We start from the raw sequence: 18934 nt of genomic DNA on the forward strand, positions 1-18934 counted from the left end.
CCCACTCTATCATTACACTCGTAGTGTACTGTGTTTTACCTTTTCGATCACCCAACACAACTGTAACCCAATAAAGATTGGGAAATTAGTTGTTTAATGTCTGTTTTCCTCGCCAAGAGGGCAAGGACTGTATTTCCTTTAGTCACAAGTTTAACTCTAGCCTCCATAATAGTGTCTGGTGTACATAGGTGCCTGACAGGTGTTTCATGAGTGACTACTGTGTCCTGTCTCTGAGAATCAGGGTGTAGCAGCAATAGCTTCTGAATTAATGATGTGTAAGAAAAAAAAAAGAAAATTAGAGAAGCAACTGTTGATGGAAGGGTGAACCATAGAACAGTGGTTTGAATGGGAGTCCCAGGCTAGGAGAAGATGCAAATGACAGAAGCAGAAAGTACACAGCATGCGTTTTGCTCAGGAAGGATGTTCCATGGTGGAGGCGTCCAGGGTGGGATTGAAGCCATTGGATGAGTTCTGTAAACAACACACAGATCCTCCATAGCCCACCCCTCTTGTTTTCCTCTATGGTTCTGATGCTGTCCGCATGACAATGTAGCCCCCTGAATCTGCGGTCTTTCCCTCTCTGGGTGTGTGTATGTCTGTGCTGCAGCATCTACTTATGTACAGGTTTTGTGAGTTTGACAGTTCAATTCCTAGTGTAAATAAGTCGATAAAAAGGATCTTTGTCTAAAGCTTGTAGATAGAGGAAGCAGAGGTCTGGCTTTCCTCAAAGTTAACCTGAAGAAGGGAGTTTACCAGCATCTCTTAGCTACCCCTTCCTAGCTTCACGCCCATTGGAAAAGACTGAAGGGAGCTGGCTTTATACTATCAAGTGTGTCCAGGTAGAGAGCAAAAGCCACTTTACACAATCAAGGACCCGAGTAGGGAATATTGGTGTCCTGGCCCTTTTAAGAGTAGAATCTGTGTTACAATTCAGTTGCTAAGTGTAAGAAAAATTAGTGTATGTGTTCAACTGTGGGGTTTTTTTTGTTGTTTTTTATTTTGTTTTACCTTTTTTTAGGGAAGAGCCTACTTGACGGGTCCAGGTGTTTTCTGTTAAAGGTTAGAGCTAGCATTTCGACAAATCAGTAACCCGGAAAAACAAATCTGCAGGCTAGTCAGGTATTTCTGTTTATCCACACCGCACAGAAATTATGTGTTCACCTAATACTTCTTTGGCAGTAGATATTTTCTTAACAGTTGGTTGCAAATTGAATTTTCAGAAATTGAATCCCACTACCTGCAGGAACATATCAGATAAGCTTTATCTTCCTCCCTAATTAACATCACCAGGCAGTGATTCCTGATATTTAAGTTTTCAGTTCCTTTCTCTTGATTCTTTTTGTCAAGTAATTGATTTGTAAATAAGTATTTAAGTTCCCAGCAAGGCTTATTGTTTAAAAAAGGTTCATAATAAATTATTTGACAGGGTTGGATTTTAATACTCTATTCGTATAGAATGCTTGTGCCTTATGTCATGAAGACTAGACTTCCTAGCATTGGTAGCCTGGTGACAGGCATCAAAAGACATAGGAGGGTTCAGTACTATGGCATAGTAGGCTAAGCCTCCGCCTGCAGTGCTGGGATTCCCATATGGGCGCTGGACATTGGTTCATGTCCCAGCTGCTCCTCTTCCAATCCCACTCTCTGCTAATGGCCTGGGACAGCACCCTCGTGGGAGACCCAGAAGAAGCTCCTGCCTACTGGCTTCGGATCAGCCCAGCTCTGGCTGTCATGACCATTAGGGGAGTGAAGCAGCAGATGGAGGGCCCTTTCTCTCTATCTTTAACTCTACCTCTCTAATACATAAAATCTTAAAAAAAAAAAAAAAAAAAAAAAAGACATAGGAGACATCAAACCTAACTCCTGAAGTAAATAAAAAAGATGGTAAAAGAAATCAGGCAAACACTGATACAGGCACTTCCCCAGTTGTGGATACCTAGTTTGCATTCCTCATGATTTTTATTAGGATACAGGGTCACAGGACAACAGGCAGGGGTATCTGAGAAGAGATTCAGCCCTCCAGCCTGTGGGCAACAGCCTGTTTATGCTGTTGGTTGGGATGGGGCTATGCATGCATTGTAATAAGGTGGGTTTAAATGGGCAGAAGACCCCTTAGTTACAATGTGTGATTTTGTCAGTCTGGTACATCCAGGAAGCGGCATTCACAGCAGTTGGAGCTGGCCTGACAGGGTACCAGGCAGTAAAATTGCTAGATTTGAGATTAACTATTCGTGCCCCATTTTTACCATGGTTTTTGGAATTAACTGTTTGGGTCCCAATGGCCTAGCAAGTACTAACACATGCTGCCTATATATACATATATGAAGGAAGAAAGAACGCAAGGAAAAGAATAAAAAGCTGGATATTACATGGAAAAATGTTTCTGGGGAAGGGTGGGAACCGGGGGATGCGGGCAGGGACAGTCTCCCCATCTGCTGCCTGCTGAGAATGGGCACAGTTAGTGGAATGGTTCCTCCCCTCCCCCGAGCTAGGGCTGAGATTGCTGGAGCTGTGGCTGGGATTGGGCTCCTTTGAGCAGACTGATGATGTGACATGGATTTGAGTAAGGTTCTGGACCACTGAGTGAGCAAGTCAGCAGCTGAAGGAGGAGTGGCCCTAGAGACACAAGAAGAAACAAGGGGAGTGACAGGGGTTGCAAGACAAGGCAGCCGAGAGGGGGCGCAAGACAAGGCAGCCGAGATTTTTGAAACCAGTTGTTTTAAGGGTCAGGCGTCTGTTGTTGAATTTTGGATGACCTGTCCTCCAGTTTGCAAGCAGCATGATCCCTGACAGAACCGGATCAGTTGACATGAAAGTGGCATTCTTCCTCTAGGAATACATACAGACCCGTTTTATGCTGTTACCATGTGCATGCCACGTTGATTTTGTGAGGTTATCACGGCCAGGGAGTCAACTTGGTCTTGAACCTTACAGGCTTTGAGACATACTATCTAAACTGTATTGTATATCTTTAGAAAGGGTCCAGTGGTAGCAGAGGTATGTAGCAAGTCCTCCTACCCCTGTGCCCATCTCAGCAGCAACTCCTAAGCTGGCTAGAAGGGATATTAGGGTGACATACTATTTTGGCGAATATTTGTGGTTATAAAGAAATTGGTAAACATTGGTTAACATTGGGAGACAGAAAGGTAGAGTTCAAGTTCCGGTCCAGTTGATGGGAAGGCAGTGGTAAATGTTAGTTTCACAAAGGAAAAAGAGCCCCTGTTCATATAAGCAGGTTGTTAGGTGGAAGGAAAACAGATGTTTAATTACACAATTGCCTGGTGCTCTTCCTGGTTCATCCTTCCAGACATTGCGAGTGCCTGTCAGTATGGTGTCTGAGAGGTTTGAAGGAGTCGCTGGAGTTAATTTGGGCCTCTCCTGGTGATGTATTGGCACTTAAAAAAAAAGTTTCTGGGTATCCATGAGGAACCAGTCAGTAGAATTTTGATGTGCATTTGGAAGGAGGCACTGTGTCATTTGAGTTTCCAAGGTAGGTTGCTGGAGAAAGAGCCTGTGCCATGTAGAGGGGTGGTCTTCATAGCACAGAGTTAGTGGTGCAAGTCAAGTAGAATTTTTATTTTAACAAATCTAATTAATCATTTATTTTCTTTGATAGTTTGTGCCTTTTGTAACTTTTTAAGAAAAATTTCTGGGCCAGCGCCGTGACTCAATAGGCTAATCCTCCGCCTTGCGGCGCCGGCACACCAGGTTCTAGTCCCGGTCGGGGCACCGGATTCTGTCCCGGTTGCCCCTCTTCCAGGCCAGCTCTCTGCTGTGGCCGGGAGTGCAGTGGAGGATGGCCCAAGTACTTGGGCCCTGCACCCCATGGGAGACCAGGAGAAGCACCTGGCTCCTGTTTTCGGATCAGCGCGGTGCCGCGGCAGCCATTGGAGGGTGAACCAACGGTAAAGGAAGACCTTTCTCTCTGTCTCTCTCTCTCACTGTCCACTCTGCCTATCAAAAAAAAAAAAAGAAAAAAAAAAAAAAGAAAAGAAAAGAAAAGAAACATTATTTCTGGACGGTGCCGCAGCTCAATAGGCTAATCCTCCACCTGCGGCGCTGCCACACCGGGTTCTCGTCCCCGTCTGTGCACCGGATCCTGTCCCGGTTGCTCATCTTCCAGTCCAGCTCTCTGCTGTGTCCTGGGAGTGCAGTGGAGGATGGCCCATGTCCTTGGGCCCTGCACCCGCATGGGAGACCAGGAGAGGCACCTGGCTCCTGGCTTCAGATCAGCACGGCCACTGGGGGGTGAACCAACGGAAAAGGAAGATCTTTCTCTCTGTCTCTCTCTCTCACTGTCCACTCTGCCTGTCAAAAAATAATAATAATAATTAAAAAAAAAACATGTCTAGCTCATGGTCACTTGGATTTTCTCCTGTTTTCCTCCAAAAGTTTTCAGCTTTACTCCTTGCATTTAGATCTATGGGTCACTCCAGTTAATTTCCATTTTTGATGTGAGGTAAGGCTAAAAGTTCTTTTTTAAAAAAGATTTATTTATTTACTTATTTGAGAGAGGAGAGAGAGGAAGATATCTTCCAACGTTTGGTTTACTCTCCAAATAACTATAATAGCCAAGCTGGGTCAACCTGAAGCCAGGAGCCAGGAACTCTATCTAGTTCTCAGATGTGAATGGCAGGAGTCTGTTACTTGGACCATCACATGCTGCCTCCCAAGTTTGCATTTCCAGAAAGCTGGGTCAGAAGTAGAGGATCCAGGACTCAAACCAACATTCCAGTATGGCATGAAGGTGTCCCAAACTGTGCCATAATGCGGGCCCCCAAGGTTTATTTATTTATTTTTGCTTTTGAGTGTTCAGTTGTTACATCAGCATTTGTTGAAACAATTATTTCTCCATTAGACTGATGGCACTTGTTAAAGAAAAGAATTATTCAGTGAGACTTGTTGAAGATGTGCAGTAGACTTTATTCAAAAGTGGAGGTCATGCTTGTTAAGTGTGGAAACCACTGTAATGGTGTTTTCAGTGGGAGATAGAGACTGGGCTCAACCCCAAATACAGCATGGGCAAGTGAAATTTATACCAAGAATCAGAATGGGCATTGATGGACAAAAAATTACTAAGATGAAATAGAGATAAGGGGTGATTCAGACTAAAATGATGTAACAGGATTCTTGCTGAACACAGGCCAGGGTCATCAGTTATCACCTACAGAGTGATTGAGAATAAAGAACCCAATAAGGTATCAAAGTTGGGATATTTTGGTTAAATTATAACTTAGGATTCTTGCTAAAATTAGACAATGCAGGGATGAACACAGGAGTTCAAAAGTCAGGCCTAGTTGAAAATGTCTTTAGGGGAGTTTAAGTAGAGTTTGGTAATAAGAGAATCTGTTGAAAATCAGCTATCTGTTTTTAGACTCCATTATTGTCCAGTGATCTGTGTATTTGTCCTTACTATCTTAATTCCTATAGCTTTATAAAAAGTTCTGAAATCGGGTAGCAGAAGTCTTCCAAATTTGTTCTTTCTGAAAACGGTTTTGGCTTTTCTGGGTCCTTTGCATATTCCTATCAATTTTGGCTTCAGCTTGTTGATTTCTTTTCGTAAAAAACCTGCTAGGATTTTGGCTGAGATTGTATTGATTGTATCAATCAATTTGAGAAGATTGGCCTGGTAACAATGTTGAGAATTCCAGTGCATTAACATTGTATTTCTCTCTAATGTATTATTTATGTCCTAGACCTACCAGGGAAACCATCTGGGCTTGGAATTTTCCTTGTGTGGAGGTTTTTAATTCCAAGTTCAGCTTCTTCATTATATACAGTATCTTTTCTTGAGTGACTCAGTGGAATTATAATTTATACAAACTATTTTAAAGGCACGTGGGTTTTTATGAACCATTAATAGTCCATCTGAATTGTGGCACAGACGACATCTTTTAGAAAAACCAAGCAATGCAGAGAAAGAGTCTGGGGCACATCCCATAATTACAGATCCACCTGCTTACTAAAGCTTGTTTGCAGTCCCAAAATCAAAACTCACAGCGCTTTTGCAGTCGTTCGCAGATAAACACTGAGCTGAGACAAACGTTAAGTCACTGGATGTACACATTTCCTTGCTGAGGTGGAGCAAGGTGGCCCTCGGCCTTCATTTCCACTCTCAAACAGAAATGACCAGAGGATGGAGGTGGTAGAGGGCAGGGGGCAGGGCAGTGCAAGCAGCAATAGCTCTCTGGCCAGGTGCCACCTCTGAGTGGGACAGCCTCTGGTAAGTCACATAACACCTGAGATCATTTCTCTTCTGTAAAATAAGGAAAATGAAGTCTCCCCAGATGAGTTGTTTTAGATTGTATTCTATGTGACATCTGTATTGTGTATATCTGAATCTATGTTTATGTCAATCTTTACTCTTATTTTTCGCCTGGGAATAGTCGTTTAGTATTTGCTGTTTAATTGTTCTCGGCAATGTATAAAACATAACTGGCACAAATGACAGAGACCAACTGTATTTATCTTTCTTTCCTGATACTATCTGCTTTTTAGTGTACTGATAGGATTTTCAGATGTTAAATATTGCTTTTAGGATAAACCCTATCTGGTTATGAAGTAGACTTTATATGTTGCAGGAACTGATTTGCTTAAGTTTTGAAACAGAGTTTTGTGTCTCTGGTTAGGAATGGAGTATTTTTGTGAAGGTGTAAGCTCACATGCATATGAGAATGGGAGAGGAGGTGTAACTTTTGAGAAAGCTGCGGTTTTTACAAAGAGGCGGGTCACCGACCTGGCAGTCAAAGAAGGCTGAAGTGCAGGCGCCGTGTGTGTGGAGTTGTGTTAGAGCTAAGGAGCACGCTCTTTCACGGTGCAGTCTAAGAAGAGCCAGGCAGCCCCAGAAAGCATCAGAAAGTGAAGTATTGGCTATCGCTGAAGATTATTTGCCATACATGTGCAAGGGGTCAGCATCCTGCCTTGTCCTGCTCCCCTTCCCTCTTGTTCAAAATGCTGAAGGTTTACTCTCCACAGAGAGTCAGATCTGGTCTGGATGCAGGAGCATCAGACAACCTGGGCTTGGGAATGAGGCTCCACACTGGACTCCACGCCTTAAGATTAGATGGACAGAAAAATTAAAAAATTAGACAGAAAGATTCCCATCCCCCATTTTGTGGATTTCAAGTTACATAAGGAGAGGCGCACGCTCCTCAGAGAGGAGATTGGCAGACTCCTCTCCAGGGAAGCAGAGCAGCCATCAGGAATCATCTCAGACACTGGAACAGGGAGGTGCCCTGCCCAAGGAAACCCCAGAGGTCCTTCGGTGAGGCTGTGCCATGCCATACACTTGCAAAACTTTTGGTTTTGCTGATGAACCTTTTAGGCTCCAGCTTGCAAAAGTGAATGAGCAACAAAAGAGAACCAGATACTGGAGAAGGACATCTAAGGTGAAAAGCAGAGGCCAAAATGAAGAAACAGAAAAATAACTTGAAAAAAAAAAAAAGGCAACTCAGGAAGACAAGAAGATATTAAATCTGTACATTCATGAAACAAGAATGGGAAGCTATAAAAAGAGAACAGTCAGCAAGAAATTAATAGGCATGGTTGCATAATGAAAATGTAGACCTATTGTTTGAAAATTAAGAATTTTAAGGCAGAGACTGGGTGTTTCGTCTAGTGGTTGAGACACCTGTGTCTCACATCAAACGGACTGGCTTTGGTTCCCAACTGCAGCTCCTGACAACAACTTGCAAATATATAGACCCTGGGAAGCAGCAGGTGATAGCTCAAAGTAGTTGGGTCCCTGTCACCACATGGGAGACCTGAGTTGAGTTCCTGGCTCCTGGCTGCAGTCCCAGGCCAGGCCCAGGTGTTGCGGGCATTTGAGGAATAGAGCAGCCACATGGGAACATGGGAGCTGTGTGTGTGTGTGTGTGTGTGTGTGTGTCTCAAGTAAAATTAATAAAATTTTTAAAACATTTCAAGGAAGCAAAGCATTAAAGCAAACATGGTCCCCTCTGAGCACAGAGCCCTGTGTGTCTAGTTTACACATGCATAACACTGGTCCTAAGAGTAAGAAAATGAAATATGTGACAGCATAACTAAGATTATTAGCAGGATTGAAAGAGTAAGAAATTAACCAGAAAGTTGGACAAAATGATGGAAAAATGTTTGAGAAAAATAGAAGGCACTTCCAGCAAATCACAATGTGAATGTGGTTGAAGCTGCAGACAGAGGACAGAAAAATAAAGGGGAGGAAACCACCCTAGGATTCAAGGCAAGTTCCCAGAATTGAAGGGCATGAGTTTGTGGATTGAGAGGGCCAGAGCAAGGCACTTATCATGCAATATCGAATTACCACGGACAAAGAATTTCCCAACCACTTTCAGACAGAGAAAAACAAAACAGAGAATGTGATCACGAGCAAAGTGTTGGAAATCAGAATGGCAGCAAAACTACAATGTTCATTTAATCTGAAATTGTGATGTAATTTTGTGAAAGGCTGGGGATGAAGGGAGAGGGGTAAAGCCAATCCTCATCCACCATGGTAAGAGTCAGTAGATGGTCTGTCTTGAATAAAATTCAGGAAGTAGCTCACGAAGCACATGATTTAGAAGTTTGGAGGCAAAAACAAATAATCACAGGGCAGGGGGAGAAACCTATTTCGACTGAAAGAGTCAAAGACCTCCTGGGTGCAACGATGGTGCCCTGGGGAAGGGAACTGCTGCTTTTCAATAAAAACCTTGTAGAACTAGTACCCTTGCGATTACTTCTGTTATCCTTTACCAATTAAAGTTGGATTAAAAAGTAGATAAGGATCCGCCGGAGGTTTGCGTGGGACTCTTAACAGATGTGACACTAATGATTCTTCTCTCCTCAGACTCCCGGTACATTCTCCTGCCTGTCGTGTTGCATCACCTCCACATCCACTTGCAAGAGCAGAAGGACTTGATCATGTGCGCGCGTATCCTTAGCAACGTATTTTGTCTCATCAAGAAAAATAGCTCAGTAAGTAAATACAGGTCATAGTATGTAGTTCCCATCCAATGCCTTCTGGAAATAGCATTTGCAAAATCTTCAAAGATATCACACTAAAGAGGAACCCTCTGAGACTCTTTTATTTCTAGCTGTGCTGGACTTTTTGCTTCTCTTCTGAGAATTTCTTTTTAAACCTTATGAGATTGTGGTAACCCCAAATAACCTGGGTTTCCTAAGCTTGTATTCAAGGAAGAAGTGAGAAAAATTAGAAAGCGAAAAGCTCCCACATGTGTCTTTAATCTTGATGTGATGAAGGCTCCATGGCAAGAATAAATTACTGCTTGCAAGTCAAGTCATCTGGGGCCCATTCTGTGAAAAGCTGCGTGGTGATGGGCTGAACTTGGCCATGACCCTTGGGCCTGGTCCCATGGAGATTGCAGAAGCAGAGGACAGCCCCAGGAGACTGGGGTATCTTGGAGCACAGCTATTCCTTGGCCCCAGTAGTAATCTTCCAAGTTGTTTCAGCTTTGGAGATTTCTGCTGATGTGCTTGACTCGTCATGCAATGCAATTGCATTAAAGAGTACAGTGCAAAATGGGAAAAAATTGCAGGCTTGCTTACAATGGACAGCTCAGAGCACTTGTGTTCATGGGTCGGGGTCTGGTGTGGATCCACATAGGGAGGATGTTCTGCTCCAGTGCTGTCCATCTGCAGCTGTTAACTAGGCGCTGTGCTCACCTGGAATAGGCTCTGAAAAGCAGCCTGGTGACCAGTCCTGAGACTTGCTTCTCCGTCTCCGTATTCCTCTATGCTACAGATTCCCCATTTTTGTTGCTCTTACTCATGATCAGTTTCTGAAGATAAGTGGACCAGGGTGAGACCCTAGGGACAGTGTTGGAGATGGGGCCCTAGGAGTATGGACACAAAGTTGGTACTTGAGAGAAAAAGGCAGAAGCTGCACCTCTCTCTGAAAGTGTAATAAGAAGGACCTGCCCAGAAGGGGACAGTTCACTTTTACCTCCCACCAGACCCAGGGATGACCTGGAGCTGGACAGAGGTGTTGGTTCTGCCTTAAAACCCCCTTGTACCATTCAACAGAGAACAGACTTGCCATGCCTACTGAGAATGTTTTACCAAACTACAAATGGAGAGTAAAAATAGATGAAATAGTTTACTACACAAAGACAAAATCAAATATCAGCAGTTGTGGAGGTAATTTCCTTTTATTTCTTCTTGAATATTTCTATTTGGAATTTCTAGCCTTGTTTTAACTTAATTAATGTGAAAGGCAGAGGGAAAGACAGTGAGCAAGTACTCCCACCCTCTGGTTTGTTCCTCAAATGCCCAAATAGAGCTAAAGCTGGGAGCCAGCAACTCAATCCGGGTGTCCCCTGTGGATGACAGGAATCTAATCACTTGAACCATCACCAATGCAGGTCTGTATTACCATGAAGCTGCTGTCAAGAGCTGGAGTGAAGTATGAAACCCAGGCACTGCAATGTGAGACACAGGTGTCTTGAACAGCATCTTAACCTCTAGGCCAAGCATCTGCTCCTTGTAGTCCGTTTTTTGGACTTAGTTGGTAGGACTTGAGAGCAGAAACCAATTCATTAGGGGAAAAACTTTGGGAGTTTTCTTGTAAATGTGAATTAAAATCCTAGCCACAGGCTCTTTCAAACTCACTTTCCAGAAGTATCCATGGCCAGTTAACAAAATCCTTGGTAGGAACATATGTATGTGCATCTGGTCTTCTGCAAGTGTAAGAACCCAAATCCACCACAGATACTCAGTGTAGAGAAGTTTGTGTTTCTTACGTCCTAGGGGCTTGGATATGATTAACTTTGCTTCAGGAAAACATCCCTGCTGTGACTGCTAATCTTAGGTCTTCTCTAGCCAGGGACATTTGCCTAAATTGATCCCTGTTTCCTATTTACATGTAGGGATTTTTTTATATACAAAATAGAATTTTGCAAAATGTCCTGTGCAACTCCAGTAGTGGGAAGAGCAAATGTAAACACAGCCAGGAACTGAGGAATTACAGACTTTAAGAACCAAGTCCAGAGAGGGATACCAGCTCACCCAGGGCTGCATACCCTAGTAGGCACATAGCTGGGATCACGCCAACTCTTTTGTTTGTTTGTTTGTTTTGCATCTCAGGTATCCCCTGAAAGCCTTTTACTTCTCTGCCTTTTGTTTTTTGTCAGAGAAGGCCATTCCCTGAGGTGAAGTCGAGCGTTCTTATGCTCTTGAGTTCTTAGACCCTTCTACTCTGTATTTGGGGATGGGCTTTCACCCCTTCCGGGAGAGATTTTCATAAACGAATTCAGCCACACTTTGCTGAGCGCGTGCTTTTCTTCTCTTAAGGAAAAATCGGTGTTGGAGGAGATAGACGTGATCGTGGCCAGCCTGCTGGACATCCTGCTGAGAACCATCCTGGAGATCACCAGTCGGCCCCAGCCCTCGGGCTCCAGCATGCGGCTCCAGTTCCAGGATGTCACTGTAAGAGCCTGAGACGAGTGGCACACAGAACAGAGCCTGCTTATGTCACTTGGAGAGTGGGTTTCTGTTAGACCTGGGGAAGTCTGGCCTTGGGAAAAAGACATGTGAGCATTTCAAACATTCATCAGGCTGCCTTCCTTTTACAGGGCCACTGGGGTAGGAGGCTTCTTTCCTACCTTGGAATGAGCAGATTTTTCTTTTAAGAATTCTGTCTTATTTGAAAGTCAGAGATGCAGAGGCAGGCAGGGAGAGAAACAGTGAGATCTTCTATCCACTGGTTCTCTCCATAGATGACCATAACACCCGGGGCTAGCCAGGCCAAAGCCAAGAGCTTCCTCCAGACTTCCCACGTGGGTGGCAGGGGCCCAAGTACTTGGATCATCTTCCACTGCTTTTCCCAGGCCTTTAGCAGGGAGTGGGCTCAGAGGAGGAGCAGCCAGGACCCCATATGATACCCATATGGGTTACTGGTGTTGCAGGCGAAAGCCACCTATGTGGCGATAACGGCACTGGAATGAGCAGTTTTTAATGTCAGAAAGCCATCCTTATTACTGGTTCTTTACCCAGTTTCTATGAATCAATGATTTTAATATCCCAATCAGCTTGGTTATTTTTCATTCTCTTTTTTTTATTTTAGATATACTTTATTTCTTTGAAAGTCAAAGGAGAAATAGAGAGACAGACAGAGATCTTTCATCCTCTGGTTCACTCACCAGATAGCCACAGTGGCTGGCACTGGGCCAAGCCAAAACCAAGAGCCAGAAGATTCATCTAAGTCTCCCATGTGGGTACAAGGGCCCAAGCACTTTCCTAGGTGTATTAGTAGGGAACTGGATCAGAAGTGGAGCAGTAGGAACTCAAACCAGCACCCATGTAGGATGCTGACATTGCAGGTAGTGGCTACTCCACAGCGCCAGCCATCATTCTCTCTCTCTCTCTCTCTTTTTTTTTTTTTTTTTTTTTGGACAGGCAGAGTTAGACAGTGAGAGAGAGATTGAGAGACAGAGAGAAAGGTCTTCCTTTTTCTGTTGGTTCATCCCCCAGATGGCTGCCACAGCTGGCGCACTGTGCCGATCCAAAGCCAGGAACCAGGTGCTTCCTCCTGGTTTCCCATGTGGGTGCAGGGCCCAAGCACTTGGGCCATCTTCCACTGCCTTCCCGGGCCACAGCAGAGAGCTAGACTGGAAGAGGAGCAACCAGGACAAAATCCAGAGCCCCAACCAGGACTAGAACCTGGGGTGCCGGTGCTGCAGGCGGAGGATTAGCCAAGAGAGCCATGGCGCCGGCCACCACTCTCTTCTTATACATCAAACTGTGTGAGGACCTGAAAATAGTGAAGTAGAACGATAGGAATCAGGGGCCTGGGTTCTGATTCTGAATTATTCACTATGGCTTTCAGGACCTTAACTCTTTAGGCCTGTTTCCTCTGTTGTAAAGAGAAGGTTGGATCTGGTCGATTCTAAAATTCCTTCAAGCACTGTCCTTTTAAGTCTGATGTGCATGAATCATATGAAATATTAAAAATAATGTATTTGATAGTTTATATCTAGATATTTATAAATTTATATGGCTGTATATACACACATGTATCTATTTAAAACTCATATTCAGTTGACCAAAGGGGAAAAATGTTTAGGTCTTATTAACAATATTCTTCTAGGGCCAGCATTGTAACATAGCAGGTAAAGCTGCCACGTACAATGCCAGCCTCCCAAATGGGTATTGATTCCTGTCCCAGCTGCTCCGCTTCTGATCCAGCTCCCTGTTAATGGCCTGGGAAAAGCAGCAGAAGATGGCCCAAGTGTTTGGGCCCCTATAACCTTGTGGGAGACCTGGATGAATGTCCTGGCTCCTGGGTTCAGCCTGACTCAGTGCTAACCATCAAGGGGGTGAACCAGCAAATGGAAGATCTCTGTCTCTCTCTCTCTCTCTCTCTCTCTCCTCTCTCTCTTTCTCTCCCTCTCTCTCTTTCTCTCCCACTCTGCCTTTCAACTAAACAAATAAATAATTTTTTAAAAAAAGATTTATTTATTTATTTAGTTGAAAGGCAGAGTTACAGAGAGACAGAGAGAGAGGTCTTCCATCCACTGCTTCACTCCCCTGATAGCTGCAACCCAGAGCTGGGCTGATCTGAAGCCAGGAGCCAAGAGTTTCTTCCAGTTCTCCCACATGGGTGCAGGGGCCCAAGGACTTGGGTCATCTTATACTGCTTTCCCAGGCCATAGCAGAGAGCTGGTGGGAAGCAGAGCAGCGGGGATTCAATCGGCACCCATATGGGATGCCAGCACTGTAGGCAGTGGCTTTACTCACTACACTTTTTTGTATCTTCTATTTCTTTCTTTAATGATTGTAATTCTCATCATAGAGATCTTTGACATCCTTGGTTAAATTTATTCCAAGGTATTTGAAATTTTTTTTGTGGCTATTGTGAATAGGATTGACCTTAGAAGTTCTTTCTTAGCCCTGGCATTGTCTGTGTATACAAAGGCTGTTGATCTTTGTGTAGCAATTTTATATCCTGCTACTTTGCCATATTCCTCTATGAGTTCCAATAGTCTCTTAGTGGAGTCTTTTGTATGCCCTATATATAGAATCATGTCATCTGCAAATAGGAATAGTTTGACTTCCTCCTTCATAATTTGTATCCCTTTGATTTCTTTTTCTTGCGTAATGGCTCTTGCTAAAACTTCCAGTACTATATTGAATAGCAATGGTGAGAGTGGGCATCCCTGTCTGGTACCGGATCTCAGTGAGAATACTTCCAACTTTTCCTCATTTACTATGATGCTGGCTGTGGGTTTGTCATAAATTGCCTTGTGTTGAAGAATATTCCTTCTATACCAAATTTGCTTAGAGTTTTCATCATGAAAGGTATTGTATTTTATCAAATGTTTTCTTTGCATCTACTGAGATAATCATATGGTTTTTGTTCAGCAGTTTGTTAATGTGGTGTATCACATTGATTGGTTTGTGAATGTTAAACCATCCCTGCATACCAGGGATAAATCCCAGTTGGTCTGGGTGGGTGATCTTTCTGATGTGTTGTTGCATTCTATTGGCTAGAATTTTGTTGAGGATTTTTGCGTCTGTGTTCATCTGGGAAATTAGTCTGTAATTTTCTTTCTCTGTTGCATCTTTTTCAGGTTTAGGAATTAAGGTGATGCTGGCTTTGTATAAAGAGTTTGGGAAGATTCCCTCTCTTTCAATTGTTTCAAATAACTTGAGAAGAAGTAGAGTTAGTTCCTCTTTAAATGTCTGGTAGGATTCAGCAGTGAAGCCATCCATTCCTGGGCTTTTCTTTGTTTGGAGGGCTGTTATTACTGATTCTATTTCCATCTTGGTTATGAGACTGTTTAGGTTTTCTTTGTCTTCATGGCTCAATTTAGGTGGCTTATGTGTGTCCAGGAATCTGTCCATTTCTGCTAGGTATCCTAGTTGGCATATAACTCTTTGTAGTAATTTCTGATGATTCTTTTTATTTCTGTGGTGTCTGTTACATTCCATTTTTCATCTCTAATTATATTGATTTAGGTCTTCTCTCTCCTTTTTTTGGTTAGTTGGGCCAATGGTGTGTCAATTTTGTTTATTTTTTCAAAAAAACCACCTCTTTATTTTGCTGATCTTTTGTATTATTTTTTTGGATTAATATTGTTGATTTCTACTCTAATTTTAATTATTTCTTTTCTCCTATTAGCTTTGGATTTGGTTTGCTGTTGTTTTTCTAGATCCATGAGATGCACTGATAGTTCATTTATTTGGTGTCTTTCCAATTTCTTGATGTAAACACCTATTGCTATAAACTTTCCTCTTAACACTGCTTTTGTTGTATCCCATTAAGTTTTGATATGTTGTGTTGTCATCTTCATTTGTTTCCAGAAATTTTTTGATTTCTCTTTTGAATTCTTCTATGACCCACTGTTCATTCAGGAGCATCTTGTTCAGTCTCCATGTGTTTGCATATGCTCTAGAGATTTCTGAGTTGCCGATTTCCAGCTTCATTCCATTGCGGTCCAAGAAGATGCATGGTATGATTTTGATTCTTTTGAATTCGCTGAGACTTGCTTTATGGCCTAGTATGTGGTCAATCCTAGAGAAGGTTCCATGTACTGGTGAGAAGAATGTGTATTCTGCAACTGTAGGATGAAAAGTACTGTAGATATCTGTTAGGTCCATTTGTTGATTAAATCTACTGTTTCCTTGTTGACTTTCTGTCTGGTTGATCTGTCCATTCCTGAAAGTCAAGTATTGAAGTCCCCCAGTACTGTTGTATGGGAGTCTGTATCTCCCTTTAAATCCCTTAACATTTCTTTTAAATAGCCATGTGCCTTGTAATTAGGTGCATACATGTTTATAATAGTAACATCTTCCTTTTGAATTGATCTGTTAATCATTACACAGTGCCCAAGTCTCTGCTTGGCTAGTTTTTGGGCACAGACATGAGCTGGCACAGCTGTTACATATGTCCAAAATGGCACTCACTCTATATCAGCTTGTTACAGGACACCATTGCTGCATGATTGGGGAGAAAGAAACCAGCCGTCCCTTTTTTTCTCCTCTAATTAGGCAGGTACGCTATCCCCCACAGGCCGAATTCCCTCCAGGCTTTTCCTGCAGCTTTATCGCCAGTGGCTTGGACTGCTGCAGTCTGGTCTCGCTTCACTCTCCAAAGCTGGTGCTGAGGCTCTTGGCTGCTGGGGTCCTGATTTGTGCATTTCCACACCCTCCACGTAGGTCCACTTTGTCCCTCTAATTTACGTGGAGCTTGCTTTACCATTTTCTCCCTAACTCCTCCCTGCTACTGCACTCTCTCCACTTTTTTTAAATTATCTCCTCCTACTCTAAAGCTGTAAGCTCCCACCATACTCCATCATCTTAATCCAATGTCCCTCGTTGTATTTTTATAGCTGAACCTTACCACTTCCACCTCCTCCCTAACTGCTGATAAATACTTGTCCGTTCTCTATTTCCATAATTTCATCAAGAATGTTATATAAATAGAATCACACAAAATATAGCTTTTTGTGACTTTTTTTAAGCTCAGCATGATTCTCTGGAAGTTCACCTGGCTGCTATGTTTTTCAGTAGTTATTGTTTTGAGGTTTTGTTTTTGCTGAATGGTATTACATAGTATAGACATCCACAGTGTGTCTAACCATTTATCCAATGATGACTTTGGGGTTGTTTCAGAATTGTATTAATAAAACTATTATATGAACATTCACATGTAGGTTTTCATGTGCACAGAAGTCTTCATTTCTCTAATATGGGCACCCAGGGGTGTAATTTCTGGATCATATGGTAGCTACCTGTTCACTTTTTTAAAGTAATGACCCAGCTTCTTCCCCTAGTGGCTGTACCACTTTGTATTCTCATGTATACAATGTGTGAATAATCTGGTTTCTCAAAGTCCTCATTAGCATTGGATGCTGTCACCTTGTTTTTAGAGGAGTGCATTTTGCTGGGTACATGATGATATCCTACTGTGGTTTTAATTTGCATTTTCCTAATGAATAATGGCTGATGATGCTGAACATCTTTTCATATCCTGATTTGCCTTCTGATATTTACTCTTCAGTGAAATATATCTCCATGGTTTTTCCCATTTTGTAGCTGGATTTTTCCGTAGCATTTTAAGAGTTCTTCATATTTTCTAGATATTATGTAGTTTACTGTTCAGTATGTGGTTTGAAGATGTTTTGTACCATTCTTCAGCTTTTTTTTCCTCCCCTTAACAGGGTTTGCAAAGCAAGTATTTTTAATTTTGATCAAGTCCAATTTATTATTTTTTCCTTTTAAGGATTGTGCTTTTGTTGTCAAGTTGTAAGAACTGTCTTGCTTAACCCTATAACCTGAAGGTTACTGCTTTATTTTTTCCCAAGAGTATTATGACTTTATATTTTGATACATTATGAATCATTTTTAGTTAATTTTTAAGTGAGAGGTATCAAATAATTGTAATATCTTTGTCATCTCAATGTTCACATCCATTGTTTGTTCTTTTTGATTGAATTTGACATCCTCTTGGCTCTTTCTGAATCTTAGTTAACAGGCTCTGGGCATCTTTACTGGGTAGTCATACACCAACCTTCTCAGTCTCTCTGAACATCTGTATGAAAAAGTGCCCATGAAGAGTAGAAACACTTAGGTTTTGTAAAAACAGTTCCCCCAGGTTGGTCTGATTAATTTCCCAGGCCATGCGAGAGGACTGGCTCTGTTGTGTCATGATTCCGTTTACTAGAGGCCTTATTTGTACAAATTTAAAAGGATTGTACTTTTTGTTCTTCCACCAACCGTTCGTTAAACTTTAAAATGCTCTCTCTAGCTGAAAAGAAAGAAGAAGCACCATTGTAATCAGTTCCTTTAAAAAGTCTTATTGTACTCTACTTAGAATCAGATTTTATAAAGCAGCATAAGTGGCCATTTTCCTCACACCCTCAACTAATTAGACTCCAGAGCTCCTTACATTTTACAAGTGTTTCTTCGCACCTAATTCTCTTAAACAGAATTTATAATTCAAGTGTCTCAGTTCAGCATAGGGCCATATGTAAGAGATATATTGTGTGTTTTGTTTAAGGTCGGTTTGTGGTGGGGAGGTTGGGAGAATGCAGGAGAATTCTATAAGAAGTATTTGGCAGGGTAGGATAGTTGTAGGTTTTTGTTTGTCTTGCCTTTTGTTTCCCTAAGATTGTTACTCAACTGTCTTTTTTTTTTTTTAATTTTTTTTGACAGGCAGATTTAGACAGTGAGAGAGAGAGAGAGAGAGAGAGAGAGACAGGGAGAAAGGTCTTCCTTCCGTTGGTTCACTCCCCAAATGGCTGCTACAGCCAGCACACTGCGCAGATCCGAAGCCAGGAGCCAGGTGCTTCCTCCTGGTCTCCCATGCGGGTGCAGGCACCCAAGCACTTGGGCCATCCTCCACTGCCTTCCCGGGCCACAGCAGAGAGCTAGACTGGAAGAGGAGCAACCAGGACAGAATCTGGCACCCCAACTGGGACTAGAACCTGGGGTGCCGGCGCTGCAGGCAGAGGATTAGCCAAGTGAGCCACGGCGCTGGCCACTCCACTGTCTTTTAGCATACGTTTTCCCAAGAAAAACATTCTCTCATCCTTATCATTGTTCCTTTATATGAAATGTGCCTTTTTCATCCTGATGTTAAGATATTTTTTATCACTGACTATAAGTGGTATAATTATGATGTGCATTTGTATAATTTTCTTCATGTTTCTTATGCTTTGGATTTCTTCAAATTCTTTGGTATGTAAGGTTATAGTTTTCAAAAACACTGGAAAAGTTTTTTACCTCTGTCTTCAATTCCTTCTGTCACTCTTCCAATTAAGGACGTCCAGTTACTTTTATTTTTTTTTCTTGAAGTTGTCCTATGATTTACTGATGCATTTGCCATTGTTTTTCTAATTTTTTTTCTCTGTGCTTTATTTTGGAGAATTTCTGTTACCCTCCCTTCAGTTTAATAATCTTTTCTTCTGTAATATTTTACCTGCCGTTGGTCCTGCTGAAT

The 18934-nt window shown here is 42.4% G+C and overlaps 1 protein-coding gene across 5 annotated transcripts in view; it reads left to right on the forward strand.

Moving 5' to 3' along the window:
- The window catches only part of DOCK4 (dedicator of cytokinesis 4), a 521894-nt gene that overhangs the window by 381503 nt on the left and 121457 nt on the right, over positions 1 to 18934 (forward strand). For all 5 annotated transcript variants that reach the window (XM_017342765.4, XM_008258382.5, XM_008258384.5 and 2 more), the window contains exons 24-25: positions 8822 to 8949; positions 11284 to 11418. In XM_017342765.4, coding sequence (XP_017198254.1) covers positions 8822 to 8949; positions 11284 to 11418 — 263 coding nt within the window. The remainder of the gene's footprint in view (positions 1 to 8821; positions 8950 to 11283; positions 11419 to 18934) is intronic.

The sequence above is a fragment of the Oryctolagus cuniculus genome, chromosome 3 (assembly GCF_051225735.1).
Source record: "Oryctolagus cuniculus isolate XC-2025 breed Fujian yellow rabbit chromosome 3, ASM5122573v1, whole genome shotgun sequence".
Lineage (NCBI taxonomy): Eukaryota > Metazoa > Chordata > Mammalia > Lagomorpha > Leporidae > Oryctolagus > Oryctolagus cuniculus.